Source organism: Podarcis vaucheri (assembly GCF_965113315.1).
Source record: "Podarcis vaucheri genome assembly, chromosome: Z".
NCBI lineage: Eukaryota > Metazoa > Chordata > Lepidosauria > Squamata > Lacertidae > Podarcis > Podarcis vaucheri.
Window position 1 is genome coordinate 41,872,117 of NC_138758.1, and position 16,083 is coordinate 41,888,199.

The 16,083-nt window shown below is 44.7% G+C and overlaps 1 protein-coding gene across 2 annotated transcripts in view; it reads right to left on the reverse strand.

Annotated features, from left to right (window-relative positions):
* GSN (gelsolin) overlaps window positions 1-16,083 on the reverse strand; it is a 62,004-nt gene that overhangs the window by 39,657 nt on the left and 6,264 nt on the right. The window contains exon 1 of one of the 2 annotated variants that reach the window (XM_082207689.1): window positions 10,076-10,114. The exons of the other annotated variant lie outside the window; for it this stretch is intronic. Within the exon in view, the coding sequence (XP_082063815.1) occupies window positions 10,076-10,105 (30 nt within the window). The 5' untranslated portion in view covers window positions 10,106-10,114. Of the gene's footprint in view, window positions 1-10,075; window positions 10,115-16,083 lie in introns of those variants that run through there. 2 annotated transcript variants of the gene reach the window in all.

Here is a 16,083-nt window from a genome sequence, read left to right on the forward strand (position 1 = left end):
GCATTTTGCCCACTTGTGATTTCAACCAACTGATATTGGGAGGACCATTGCCTCTGACAGTGGGGACACAGCATAGCCATTGTGGAGAGTAGCTTTAGCCTCCTCGATGAATCTGTCCAATCCTCTTTTAAAGCCATGGCTACTTCTTGTTGGAGCAAGTCCCTTGATTTAACCATGAGCTGTGTAAATAAGTGCTTTCTTTTTTATCTTTGCAAAATCTTCCAACATTCAGCTACATTGGATGTCCCTGAGTTTAGTGTTACAACAGGGGAAGAGAAATTTTTTTCTCTAGCCACTTTCTCTGTGCATTGCATAATTTTATACACCTGTGTTCATCCAACCCACTTCACTAAACAAAGATACAATAACCCAAAACCAGGAACAAAACACTAAATAGCCCCAGACATAGTGCCCTCTGGTTTAAAGGGTTTAGAGCATGGATAGGCAAACTAAGGCCCGGGGGCTGGATCCAGCCCAATCGCCTACTAAATCCGGCCTGTGGATGGTCCAGGAATCAGCGTGTTTTTACATGAGTAGAATGTGTCCTTTTATTTAAAATGCATCTCTGGGTTATTTGTGGGGCATAGGAATTCATTCATCCCCCCCCCAATGGTCTGTCCACCCCCCAATGTCTGAGGGACAGTGGATGGCCCCCTGCTGAAAAGGTTTGCTGACCCCTGGTTTAGAGCCTAAGCAAACATCCTAGTACAACAGCAAAAGTTGTCCGAGGCTCACACCCTAAAACCACAGTCACCGTTAGGAGCTCACTGAGTCAGCCAACCACAGAGTAGATCCACCCTCTGAACAAATTGAGAAAGGAATCAAACTTGACAATTAAGCACAAAGTTCAAAGTCAGCTATACAGGCCGGAATGGGGAACTGGCAGCCATGGTCTGGTTCCTCCACCTGCAATGTTATCTGGAAACACACCTGGTGAAATTACAATCAATATCTTTTTGAGTAGGGGCAGGAGAGGAAGTATGATCACAGTTCCTAGAGGCACTTAAAGTTATCTGTTTACTGAGCATTCATCCTGATTCATTTATTTATTGTGCAACATTTGCAGGAAGGTTAGATAACTCAGGCTGTTTCTTGACCATTCATTCTGATTTGCTTGCAGGGAGCATAGACGACATCACATCAAGCAACTGTTACACCACACATTCCAGTGCATTTTCTCATCGCTTTCCTTAATGCAAAAAGTATGGATTTATTTTTTTAAGGGTTTGTTGCGAAAGAGCACCAATTCCCCTGCTACATGGATTATTATTATTATTATTATTATTATTATTATTATTAGCCACTCTTCTCCGAGCAGTCCCAGGGAGGGTTACGGCACTTTAAAAATACAACACTGAAATCAGTTAAAACAATTTACAATCCTAAGAACAGGGTGGCTCCAAAAGTATATACATTTCTGGTATCCAAGGTCAGGGTAAAGAGGTGCACCAATGAACAAAAATTTTTTAACAAAGGTTCCAGGTGGACCTCTGTGGGAAAGGGTGTGCCAGGGTTAAGGGGCTGCCACAGTGAATGCCCTTTTCTGAGGGCAGCAGAACTACCAAGAGGGCCTCACAGTTTATCTTAGTACCTGAGAGAGTCAGTAGGGAAGGAGGTACAGTGGTACCTCGGGTTACATACGCTTCAGGTTACATATGCTTCAGGTTACAGACTCCACTAACCCAGAAATAGTGCTTCAGGTTAAGAACTTTGCTTCAGCATGAGAACAGAAATCGTGCTCCGGCAGCACGGCGGCAGCAGGAGGCCCCATTAGCTAAAGTGGTGCTTCAGGTTAAGAACAGTTTCAGGTTAAGAATGGACCTCCAGAACAAATTAAGTACTTAACCCGAGGTACCACTGTAGTGCTTCAGCCCTACCATTCAGATTTTTAAGTATTTTACTCTCGAGTCACAAGGGTCAGAAACTTAAATTAAAACAAAAACAGGCTAGGGTGGACAGGCAAATTCTACAGAGAACACAGAACTGATGAACTGTTGCAAATCTAAACAGATTTGCAGCTTTTAGGAATGTTATACAAAGAGGGAGTCCAATGTTGTTTCAGAATGAGGGTTTTGGTTACAAATTGTGACGGCACACAATGCAGGAAAGGCTTAGAAGCACAAAATGGGAGATTCTGTTGGGTCTAGATTCCAAAAGCAAAAGAGAGAGAGAGAGATGATGGGAATTGGCCATAATCAATCCACAGAGTCACAGTGTTCACCAATAATAAATATCCCTTGTTTCCTCTGAGCTATGACATTCTGCAACAAGGAGAAACCTTTTCAAATCAGAAACATCTATCCTCCAGAGGCGCCGGCTTGAGCAGAAGATGGGGTGGGGGTGCGTGCGCAATGATGCATACATGACATGCATATGACACAGGGGTGCTGGGAGGAGTCAGGGGGCAGCAGCCCAGCTTCAATGGCTGGCAGCTTCTTCTCTCTGGTGCTCGATCTCCTCTTCCTACCACAGCCATTGGCCCAGGGCTGCTCCTTTCCCTCTGTGGCAGGAGGAGCTGCCAGCCACTGAAGCTGTACCATGCCACTCTCAGCTCTGTGCTCAGCCTCCTCCACAATTCACCCCAAAATATTTTAGGGGGGGAGGGACATGGGCCCCTTAGAGTTAGCATCTATGCTGCCAACCCATTCTCAATGTTGTCTATCCAGCACTTGGGGTTGAATTCAGCAGCTGGAATACTCCTCCCCCCCTCCCAGTTTGGTGGAAACCCTTACTAAGCATGTGTGTTTAAAATGCAACCTCTCTCAGATAGTTTCCTAAAGCCTCACTCACAAGTTCCTAATATGGGCAAGTGGTTTTACTGTACTCTCCTCAGTGATAGCTTTGCAAAGACAGCTGAAGTTTCCAGGGCTGAGATGCGTCAGAATCATTCAGGACTTTTGCAGTTGGGTCTATTGAGTCTCTGCTCTGTACCTCCTTCCTGCCAGTCAGCCTCTACTCAAGAGCAGATAATTCTGGGCATGATTAAATAATTCAACTAGTTCCAATGCAGGGACTTAGCAGAATTATTCTGTCGCAGAGGAAGCTCTCTGTTGCACCTCTGCATGCACCAATGCTTCAAGGGGCATGTCCATCACAGAGACTCAAGCAGACACATCAAAGGATGGGCTCCTTTAAGGGCAGGTTATTTTCTCTAAAGACGGTCTAGAAGTAAACCTCCCCCCCAAATGGTGTACAAGTGAGCCCCGTCCCCCATTTTAATTCAATTTGTGTGTGTGTGTGTGTGTGTGTGTGTGTGTTTTTAAAATGTAGCTCAGCTCTCAGGAATTTGGGAAACAGTGATTTAGAAAATGTCTGCTTGATCTCCAAAATATTGCATGATCTGCACAGAGGAAGACTATGTGGAGCTGGTAAAATATCACCCAAGCACCTAACTGGCCAGCACTTAAAACCTGACTGAGCCCTGGCAGACAGGAATCTGAACTGTTTCCTCAGTCCTGAGATGAGGCAGGCCTGCAAAGCACTGTGTTGATGATCATGTCTGTCTATTTGCAATGCCAGGTCGTTCCTCACAAACTTGGTTGGTCAGCTGTGTCAAACTTGGCAGGATGGTGGTATAAGATGATCAGGAACTACAGTCACTCTCTCCAACCACCTCCAGGCCAGCATGTTATTTCCAAGCAAGACTGGGGGACACAGCCTATTCAGGGCTGGCACGCAGTGATTAAGAATTCTCAGGAAAGGAGCAACCAGAAGGAAACATGCATAAGTCTTTAGAACTGCCAAGCCTGTTCCTTTAACTGCTTTAACAGATGGGGAAAGGCTATAGCTAAGAGCCTCTGCCAGTCAGTGCAGTGGACAGTCCTGAGGTGGGTGGACTAATAATAGTCTGACTCAGTATAAGGCAGCTTCCCAAGCACAGCAGACAGAAGTTAAGCCTTTAGCCCGTAAGGCATACATGAATGAAGAAGCAATCAAACATACAGAAACTTTTATTCTTGCCAATTGTTTTCTCCTTAGAGAAAGGTTCCTGCAGCAAACAGCTGCACACAGGGAAAAATCACGTTTCCTGTCCATTAGGCACATGCAAATAAATGTGTTGTGGTAATGTCTGAGATGGTGCTGGAGGAGACTCTTGAGAGTCCCATGGACTGCAAGAAGATCAAACCTCTCCATTCTTAAGGAAATCAGCCCTGAGTGCTCACTGGAAGGACAGATCCTGAAGCTGAGGCTCCAAGACTTTGGCCACCTCATGAGAAGAGAAGACTCCCTGGAAAAGACCCTGATATTGGGAAAGATGGAGGGCACAAGGAGAAGGGGACGACAGAGATGGTTGGACAGTGTTCTCAAAGCCACCAGCATGAGTTTGACCAAACTGCGGGAGGCAGAGGAAAACGTAGGAAAACAGGAGTGCCTGGCGTGCTCTGGTCCATGGGGGCATAAAGAGTCGGACACGAATAAACGACTAAACAACAACAACAAAATGTCTGAGAAAATCTATGAGAAGGAGTTCCAGCAGAAAGCGAGGCTATGGTTCTCCACGGAACAATTCCCCCCTTTCTATGATTAAACATGCATGATTTCTGCAGGTCACAGAATTCCACTTTTACTAAGGTGGAATATGGGATCCCTTGGCACAGAATTTTCAGTTTCGGTATGGACATTTCGCAGCCCTCTTGCTAATAATCACCAACGCCTCTGGGTTTCTAGTCTCTCTCCTCTCTCACTCCTTCTTGCGTAGCTCTAATTTTATCTGAGAAGTGAGGATGAGGCTTGGTCTCTTGTGTATTCGATTGTGAATCCTTCAAAGATATCCGTTTGCCCTCAAAGCAATGCAACAGGACAGCAATTCAGTGTAATTTCCATGCACCCTGCACAACTGGACCAGATTATTTTGAATAATTTTTCATCCTTTGCACCCTTGTCAGCCTGACTCAATGCAAGAACAGGAATGCTCAAGCCCATTGATTTCAATTTGGGAACACTTGAAGCTCAGTGGCAGGGCATCTGTTTTGCATGCAGAAGGTCCTATTCCCCTTTGGGGCTGCACCACTGGAGAAGACCCACTAGCAATGGTGACTTCCAAATGAATAGCCTTCTCCCCTGAAGACCAGCTACTGCTGTGACAAAGTTCATACTCAGCCTGGGCAGAAACAAGCTGGTTTAATCAAAGCTTGTAAATATTTATTTCAGAGTTTCTTTATATCTCACCATTCTTGCAGAGATCGGCACACAGGGCAGTTTGCAACAAAACATAGCCACTTGCTTGGCTGGTTTATGGCGAGTGAGTAAATTATTCAGACACCCTGGCTGGGAAGCTGCTTATTTTGAGCTACAGTTAAGAAGTGTATGGGCTCACAGTTTAACTAAATGTTTCTTTTATTTCACAGGAGAGGACACATATTTGTTTTGGTGGAACTATTTTGGAATTTGATGTGCCTCCATGGCTGGAACCAGTATGCTTCCGAATACCAGTGGCTGGAAACCACAGGAGGGGAGAGGGCTGCTCTTTTGGTTAGGTTCTGCTTGCAGGCTTCCCACAGGCATCCGGCTGGCCACTGTGAGAACAGGATGGTGGGTTACATGGGCCATTTGTTTATCCAATTGGCTTTTCTTATGTTCTTATATGACAGTAATAGAATGTTAGGGGTGCCCAGTGACCAGAAAATACCTGTCTGGCCTGCTGTTAACAACACAGCAGCTTGATCTACAGAACCAAAACACACCTTTCATTCAGAACTCACACTTGTCTGAATTTTGCAATGCAATTCTCCAGCCAAATGTTTAGAAAAATGTAAATATCACAGGAAGGTGTGTATCCAAATGAATATATTATGGAAAGCAACAAACAAAAATGCCTTATATTATGGGAAATTGCTTGGGTGTGTGTGTGTGTGGGTGGGTGGGTGTGGGTGTACGTGCGCATTAGGAAAAAATTACACTAAAATGCTGGGGAATTTTCACAAGGACTTTAAAAACAAACATGCACAACTGACGTGGCAATGTGAAGAACCAAACTGAAGACTGGACAAAGGAGAAACTGAGAGAAGCCAAAAATGACAGGTTCATTCTTCCCCCTTTTCAACACTCTTAACTTATGGAATCCGCCAGATGGCTATGAGCTGAGATGTCATGACTTTAAAAACAAAACAAAACAAAACAAAACAAAAAAACAACAACCATGGACCTAAGACCCTATCAGTAATGCTTAGTGGGAAAGTGGTGAAACCTCCACATACAGGGACAGTATACCTTGATGAAGGAGAAGTTGGGGACAAATCCCTGGGGATGGGCATCAATCTTGTACCCAAAGGCATCAACAAGTTTGGAAACTGGATGATAGATCCAGAAAAGCAACTCTTGTGTCTAAATTTTCTATTTAGCCCTTACTTGCTAAACCTTTGTTTTCCTTTGATTTGTCTTCTTCCACCTGCTGCTACTAGGTTACTTTCCCCCTCCCCTTTCAATTGGGAAGCTGTTAAGCCACAAGAAAGCTCCCTGCCTGCAGTATCAACTCACAGGTTCTTTGAAGAAGTAGTAGTTTCCCTTCCACTGACTGCACTCAGAATGGCCAAGGGAGGTTGCGACACTGACCCAAGCCACGCCTCCATGGCTTATAGCTCTGTTTCCAGTTAAGCTGAGCCTCAGGGGAAGTGACTGCAGTCATCCCCAACAATTGGGAAACTACAAGATGAAGCCCAAAGATGGTCAAGAGAGTGCTCTAATTCCTCCCCTTCTTTCTTCTGTATGATCTTGACTATTAATATCAGGGCCACTTGGCAGAAGCTGAAACTCCCTACAAGCAAATCACTGCCATGTGGAAAACAGTGAATGAATCTTGCATGAGGAAGGGTCTGGCTTGGGGCAAACTAAGGTTGGTGGGGCACAGTACCGCTTGCCTAAATCGAACAGCCTCCACAGCCACAGGAGATGCAAACAAGAGATATTTCAAAGGAAATGGGTCTCCCATTACCGGCCTTACTGAAGACCCCTCGTTTGATTTCCAGCATCTCCAGGTATGACAGGAAATATCCCCTGCCTGAAACCCTGGAGAGCCACTACTAGTCACTATAGACAGTACTGAGCTAGAAAGACTAATGGTCAGACTTTGTGTAAGGCAGCTTCCTATGTTTCTATGCCCAGCAGACAGAAATCAAGGTTTTAGCCCTTGAGGCACATATGAATGAATGAGCAAACTGTGCTCCTACTTCCTAAGCGCTTATATGCACTCAGCAAAATGGGCACATCTGCAATTCATAGCTTATTTACAAAAGCAACCCAGGGGATTTGCACCTCCAAATAGGGGACTTGCATGCAAGTCTTTTGCCTTGAGTGAAACAGCTGATGACATACTTGGGAGTCTAGAAAGGAGACTGCAGAGTTGTGTGTGGGTGTGAGAGAGATTAAGTGTGGAGGACATGCCATCTGCGCAAGTGAGATCAAGATTGAAATCTTACTTTTATTAGCTGTGGCTACCTTCTCTGCTTTAAAAATGTATCTAAAATAAGGGGCAATTGAGTTAGGAAAGGCAAGAACTAGGTAGTGGTGTTGGTGTTCATTCAACCCCTGCTTTAGCTATAGATTCTTTGTATGCTGTTGAAACAAGTTGGCATCCAGCCTCTAGCTCTACCTGTGTGAAATGGGAACAAGAATTGCCAATTTCACATAGGGGATCATGAGCTCAAATACCATGAAGAATTGTACAGTCATTTGCCATATACTTCCTGCCAACCTAGCAGTTCGAAAGCACGTCAAAGTGCAAGTAGATAAATAGGTACCACTCTGGCAGGAAGGTAAACGGTGTTTCCGTGCGCTGCTCTGGTTCGCCAGAAGCGGCTTAGTCATACTGGCCACATGACCCGGAAGCTGTACACCGGCTCCCTCGGCCAATAAAGCAAGATGAGCGCCGCAACCCCAGAGTCGGTCATGACTGGACCTAATGGTAAGGGGTCCCTTTACCTTTACCTTTGCCATATACTGCTCTCTAAATGGTAACTAGCAGTATAATGGTTGTAAGCCGTTGTTGTTGTTACTCACTTGCCCTTCACCATAAGGTCCCAAGGCAGGTTACCAAAACATAAAACATCAATACAAATCAGTTAGAACAAGTTACCATTAGAAGAACATGATGGGTTCTTAAAACACGTATCTCAGTTGTCAAATGCCAGGGTAAAGAGATGTATCTTCAGCATGCAATGGAAGTTGCACAATGAAAATGCTCAGTGCACCTCCTTGGGAAGGGAATTCCATAAATTATGCTGAGATCATTTTTGCAACTGGTTCTGTCTTCTTTCATCCATGAGGAGGGCTCCAATAGAGGTTACGCTGAGTCACTTATCTTTGAGTGGTGTGTTCTTGATACAAGTTGATGCACAGATTCTCTATGCGCTGCTGAATCATTTTTTAATAAGATGTACAGTAGCGTCTGGTTAGGGCTTGCATCCTTTTAAGGCTCCGAAATCCTATGCATATTCACTTAAACATTAAGCTGGTATCGATTCAGAAGACTAAATGTCTGTGTAATCATGATTCAAAATTAGGTTGCAGTTGTGCTTAGGAAGAATGCAGTCGTGCTTTTGCATACCATGTTGCAAGCCTGAGGCAAACTCATTTCAACTGAGATTTGATTTACGGGGCACACAAACAGGTTTAGCATGCCTGCGTTTTCCCCTCTAGTCAAAATTTCCAGTCCCGTTCCAACAAGCTCAGGCAGGACTGACATCACTTTCTTATCTCATTTCCCATCCTTACCACATTCCTGTCTTTGTTCAGTATTGCTGGCAATTTATTTACCTGTGCCAGGGTCTTCTTGGTGGTGGCTCTCCATTTGTGGAATACCCTCCCTGGTGAGGTGCATCTGTCCTCCTCATTACGGATTTTTAGGAGAAAGTTTAAAACACTCCTGTTTACCTAGGCATTTGATGGCTGAAAGACACTGGTCCTGACAATCCTGAAATCACTGGCTAAGAGAATATTGTTAACTGTTTTAACACTATTTTTAATATTATTATTATTACTGACATGTCTGTTGTACTGGGCTCCTTCCAGATGAAGGGCAGGATATAAACATAATAATAATAATAATAATAATAATAATAATAATAATAATAATAATAATGGTAGGATAATCCCTGTTCTTATTCAGCAGGGTTGGCTCTAATAGTCATCATGTCTGGAAGCTCCAACTGGAGCAGAATTCTGCCAACAGAGATTCAGCAGGCACCTTTGGTTCCAACTTTTAAATGCCTGATTAAAAACTCTTCTATTCTGTAGATTTGTGCAGGCCAGTAAGAGTACATATTTCCATAATAGATATCTGGTTTCAGATTGTAATTTTAGTTTTTACTATATGGCTTTAATCATTGTTGTAAACTGCTCTGATATTCTTAATGAATAGCAGTAACATACCCCCGGGAAACATCTGTCCCAGGAAAACCAGGGCATCCTGTTTTTTCACTTGTGCACAGCGGCTATTTTGGGTGATCTCGACCTGAGAAAAGTGCTTCTTCTGGGGCTTGGATCTCATGCAGGTCATGTGACTCACCTGGGCATGTGGCCTGGAAGATGTGCATCCTGGTTTTGGGCCTGGACACATTGGAGGATATGGAGCAAATACATGTATTTACATATAAAATTAAAATGTTGCAATTCCCTTGCACAAGACAAAAACCCAGAGGGATAGGGTGCTGGGGCAGAGGGTCAGCCCCAGCTATCCCAGTCCTGCAGCAGTCACACTATGTATGGGGCAGAGAAGAGAGGGGACAACCACAGATCTCTTGCCTGGGGCTCAGAATGGTACCAGGATACATCTCCCCACCTCCCCCACCACATTGTTTCTTTGAATAAGAAATTCCCTCCCTCTCCCAGGCATGCCCAAGGACAAAGTGTTCAATCATGCATATAAGTAGGTTTTGAAAATTGGAGGAGGGGGGAAGAGAAATTTAGATGATCACGGAAGGGAGACAAAGTACAACTGCATAGAAAGGGGGCGAAGTTGGGAGTGGAAGTTGGAGAGTCTGTGGTTAGCAAAAGTTAAGATTGATTCATAACATCCAAAAAATAAAAAAAGCAAGTTAACATTCCAAGCAGCTTATTTAAAGTAGGTCTTGCGTCCTACCTTGGCGTCTTTGACACAAGTCATCCCCATAACTTTTTTTTAAAAAAAATAACACTCCCTAGGAAACATTTTAAATAAAGTTTAAGTCGCTACATTTTTAATTTGATTTCTTTTCTCTTGCAGATTTCTACATTATTTACTAACAGTAGTCTTCAATGTTTTCAGAGCTGAGACACATCTCTAAACCAAACATGCATTTGGGCTTCTATTTCTGATATGTATATATAGTCTCTCTCTCTCTCTCTCTCTCTCTCTCTCTCTCTCTCTCTCTCAGAGATAGGCCAAATTCTGGTAGTGTAGCAGTGGAGAACCTTTTGTTTCCTTAGCCCAAGGGCCACACTCCCTTCTGGGCAACCTTCCAGGGCTCACATGCCAGTGATGGGTAGAGCCAGAGGCAAAAGTGGTCAAAGCAACAAATGTAAATTTAACCTTTGTACAGCAGGTGAGTTTCTGCCCATACTTTCACACGTCCTCTCTCTCCTCCATCCAAGCAAGCAAGAAGCATTATTGGAGATCAAGGACATATTCCATCTAGGCAAAAACACTTGGGGCAGAGCATGGCCTGGGAAGTATTCCAAGGGCCAGGCACAGAGGACTGGAGGGCCACTACCCCCCATTTGAATTTGCCCATCTCCATCCCACCAGTAGAAGACCAATTAAGCCCTACTCAGTGAAGACTCACTTAAATTAAGGAATCTAATAGGAATTCCAACGAATTCTAACAGTAATATCCATTATTTTCAGCAGGTCTGCTCTGAATATGACTAGCATGGAAACAACCCCAGTGATTTATAATGCACAGAGCCTCATTTTGTGAGCGTACAGACTGGGTCCCAAAGACAGCTTTCATTAACACGCTTATAGGTAAAAGGAAAAAAATCCCAAGCTTATAGCCCTAATCTAAAAGTGCATTCAAGTAACTCCCTTTGTGTTCCTGGCATTCAAGTGCTTCTGGGCTATTTTTACCAGCTTTTGGCAGACAGCCAGAATTGGTCATAAAACCAGTAGGAAACAAGGATTTGCCATTCATCTCACCATCAGCTGTTCCGCCCTCTGGTCAGCTGATGGCACACCAAGAAGAGGAGGCAAAGCAAAGGCAACAGAGGAGAGAGGAAAAAACCATCGGCAAAGAAAAATAAATGCTTCTCTTTATGCAACTTTAACTCAGCCCTGCAGATTTCTATTCCTCTAGAACAGCTTCCCCAAAATATTTGATAATGCAGGGAAGTGGGGTGTGTGTGTGTGTGTGTGTGTGTGTGTGTGTGTGTGTGTGTGGAGAGAGTCCTAGATTAAAACTGGAAACATACTTTGCTTGACACCCGATCTATCTTTTTGAGTAGATATGACAATGCAGCTGCGTAGATTTATAAATTCACTTGGCAATGCAATCCTATGCATGATTACTCAGAAGTTAAGTCCTACTGTGTTCTTTGGGGTTTGCTTCCAGAAAGAAACATTGGCAGGGTGATGCTAGGCATGCTTACTCAAAAACATGCATGGTTTTAATAAGATTTAACTAAGAGTGCACAGAACTGCATCCTTGTAGCTTAATCCTGCACATGGCTATGAAGAAGTAAATCCTGTCAAGTTCAATATGTTTGACGCTTAGGAAGGACTGGAGCCTTAATTGACTAAAAAGGTTATCCAATTATTATTTTTAATACAAGTGCTTACAAAGAATGCATATTATCATTAATAATTTGACTGAAATCCATATGATTAATAGAGCAAGGGTCCCTTGAGACATCGTTTTGATTGTACATTCATGATGTGCTGGGTACTTTTTCATATTGGGGCAGTTAAACATCACTCCACTGTTTCTGCTTGGCAAATGTTTTGGGGCAGACATACTGCTTCTTTTCCAATTGGTGCATGTCCCATAACTTCCTGCTGAAATCCATTTATACCACCAATGCTCCAGTATTACTACTACTACTACTACTACTACTACTACTATTATTATTTCTACCCCGCCTATCTGGCTGGGTTTTCCCAGCCACTCTGGGCAGCTTCCAACAAAAGATTAAAAATACATTAAAACATCAGTCATTAAAAACTTCCCTAAACAGGGCTGCCTTCAGATGTCTTCCAAATGTCATATAGTTGTTTATTTCTTTGATATCTGATGGGAGGGCGTTCCACAGGGTGGGCGCCACTACTGAGAAGGCCCTCTGCTTGCTTCCCTGCAACTTCACTTCTTGCAGGTTTCCTGGGGGAACGCAGGGGTATGCATACTCCTAAACATTTTGTGAATATTTGTACTTCTGTCTATTTACTGTATTTATTTTCCCCAATTTGAACTATAAAATGGTGATTTTCTTGAGTTTATTAGAAAAAAACCACTGCTATTACCTTGGCAACCCAGAAATGTGCCCTGACACAATGAGATGCTGCAGCCCTGGGTTTTCAAAGATGAACACTCTAGCTTAAGCACTTTTGGATGCAAAGAAAGCAGGTCATATTATAGGCTGCCCAAAAATATGAGAGGAATGGAACAGCGAGCCTGACAGCAACCTCACTCTTTAATCTTGTAAACCACAAAATATTCTCAGAGTAACTCTGATATTTTTTCCCCTGCCCTCATATGAAGAAATATTTCATCCCCTTCCTGTAACCAGGCATGCAGTCTGATGCATCTCAGAGCTTGGAATAATGGAACCGCTACCAAGCTTAGTGTTTGATCGGGTGTGCCTGTTTCTCTCTCCCCACCCCCACCCCGTCTGGAATAATTGCACCTCATCCCATCCCTATGGTGATGACTCTAGCATCTGCACACTGCAATTACCGTATTTTTCGCTCTATAACACGCACCCGACCATAACACGCACATACTTTTTAGAGGAGGAAAACAGGGAAAAAAATATTCTAAACGAAACAGTGGGTGTATGATTTTTGTGGTTCATGCTGTGGCCACAGACATGTGATCTGACGGTGAGTTTGGGGTAGCCCAATACAAAAATCCTGAGGATCCATGTGGAGCCATGCTTTGTAACCACGTTTTTGCACCACTGCGGCCCCAGGCAACAGTGGGTGCGTGATTTTTTTGGTGCAGGCTGTAGCCATGGACATGCTATGTGATCTGATGGTGAATTTGGGGTGACCCAGCACAAAAATCCTGAGGATCCATGTGGATCCGTGCTTTGTAACCACGTTTTAAGTGGGGAGGGAAGGAAAAGCACTCAAGGGACAAGGAACACGCGTGGGGTGTGTGGAGAAGGATGCTGCTAATAATGCAGAAGAGGGGTATAAGGGGAGAAGGCTCCTCTCCTCTCCCGCTTTGCTCCTTTAAAACAAGCAGGCTCTGCTTCTCTCCCTCCTCCCCGGCTTAGAGAGCTGAAAAGCTTTGCTGCTATTTAGCGAGCTGAGTGGGGAGGAGAGAGGGACAGAGAGCACGGTTTAAAGCAGCCAACCAGACAGGAGTCGCTTACACCTGTGTAAGCGGCTCCTCTCCCGCTTTGCTGTTTCAAAGCGAGCCACAGAGGAGGGAAGGAAGGGGAACAATGGATCCTCTGCTCACGACTGCAGCAGATCCCCACTGCCACCCGCAGGCATTCGCTCCATAACACGCACAGACATTTCCCCTTACTTTCTAGGAGGAAAAAAGTGAGTGTTATGGTGCAAAAAATACGGTACTTCCAGCGTAAACACTGCCAAAGGGCTTTTGGGTCCTACCTCCCACAGAACATCATTTCCTCCCTATGTCTGTGCCCACTGCCTTTGAGATATGGAGCAGTTGTGCTCAGAATCCAGCTGTTAAAAGGGGTGAGACTGGCTGTCACTCAATGGAGATTGGTCCACTGGGGCAAACGGGTCACTGCCCCACCAACTGTCTGGCCCCACACTGCCCTTCTTACTTGCAACCAGTTTAGGGAGTGGCACTCGCCGTCAGCTTCCACCTTCTCTTCAGGCTCAGAGGAGGGCAGAACTCTCAGTTTTAACTATGATTTAGCATATCAGCTCCAGATATTGGAGGGAACTTGGGGAAGAATCTGCCTCCTCACTGTAGGAAGTCCAGGGGGTTCTTGTGTGCGAGCTCCCAGGCTGGTGAGTTGAGCCTTGGCAGATGCCCAACTATGCTAAACCTTGACGTTCCATGTAGCAAAATCCTCTGCCTGAGATGATAGCACACTCCCAAATGACTGGATTTTAACAACTGTCTAATTTCATGTTCTTTTCTAAGAGGGAAGTTTTGATTTCTGTAGGTTTGTGTTTTCCTGTCTCTCCCATTAACAGTGGCTGGTGATTTCAGCCTGCCAGTGATCAGGAACCCCCTTCTATAATAAGCCTTGAGGTGGGTGGGAGTGCAAATTACAAGCAGCAATGACTCATATTCTCTCTCTCTCTCTCTCCTTCCTCTTCTTGAGGATTTGGCTGGATAGGACTCATAGGGGGAACTAGCCCTGCAAACATTTAAGAGAAGACTGAATGGGTTCCTACTGACGATGTTTTCATATATTTGAATAAAAGGGGGTGGACTGTATGATATTTTGGGTATCAATCCAATCCCCTCCCCCAAATGAAAAGTCATTGGTGTAATGAGAGAAACTGGATACCTGGTGTAATTACACACACACACACACGTACATCTACACATCCTATGGAACATGTTTCTCTTCACTAAATTCACAAAGCAGTTTAAGCCCAAACACTCAAATGTATGTGATCACAAGGACTAGACAGGGGTCAGCAAACCTTTTCAGCAGGGGGCCGGTCCACTGTCCCTCAGACCTTGTGGGGGGCCGGACTATATTTGGGGGGACGAACGAATTCCTATGCCCCACAAATAACCCAGAGATGCATTTTAAATAAAAGGGCACATTCTACTCATCTAAAAACACGCTGATTCCCGGACCATTCGCGGGCTGGATTTAGAAGGCAATTGGGTTGGATCCGGGCTCCATGGACTAGAATCACATTCCTGTATGTGAAGCGTCTGAGCATCTGCAGCAACAGATGTCACTCAAGAGCCACCAATCTATTTAGGTTATGGGCACAATTTGATTTTTGAGCAAATACTGTAAACACTCCCTCCCCTCCACCGGTCACTTCTTTCTCTCCTGCCTTGCACCCCAGCCCTGGTGACAGACAAGAGAAAACGTATGTGTGCACATGCTATGCTTTGCTTTTGCATGGGACATGCATAAAAGTTGGATCCAGCAGACATAACAATGCCTTCAAAACCGCATAGAGTGGAAAGAGGAAGTGGGAAAGAGAGTCATTCTTCCAACTTCCTCCTGCCGCTCTATGTACCTTTGGAGGGAGAAAAAGGAAAGTACTTCACATCAAAGAGGTAGTGGGGATTCCCACTGTGCCCATGGGAACACTGGTGATTTCTACAGTAGCTTCTAATTTATAGTTAGTAAAGGTAAAGGGACCCCTGACCATTAGGTCCAGTCATGACCAACTCTGGGGTTGCAGTGCTTATCTCGCTTTACTGGCCGAGGGAGCCGGTGCACAGCTTCCGGGTCATGTGGCCAGCATGACTAAGCCGCTTCTGGTGAACCAGAGCAGTGCACGGAAACGCCGTTTACCTTCCCGCCAGAGTGGTACCTATTTATCTACTTGCACTTTGTGCTTTCGAACTGCTAGGTTGGCAGGAGCAGGGACCAAGCAATGGGAGCTCACCCCATCACGGGGATTTGAACCGCCGACCTTCTGATCGGCAAGTCCTAGGCTCTGTGGTTTAACCCACAGCGCCACCTGCATCCCTTTATAGTTAGTTTTCTGTATCTATTTAAGCCATGGACCATGGCGTTCCTTGTTGCTTTTTAAAGAGTTTATTTTTGTGTTTTGCCTGTGTGCATGCAGAGGGGGGGGGGAGTCTGTTGGTGTGGATGCAGTGCTACTCCACTTCAGGCACCATCAGGATTCACTTGTGCAACAGACCTCAGGACTGGACTTGCAAATGGATTTGAAACGCAAAACTCCTGTTGCACAGGAGACAACTGTACAGAATAAGAGGCGGGCGATACTGCAGCTGCCATGGCCACCAGTTGCTGGCGCCCTGC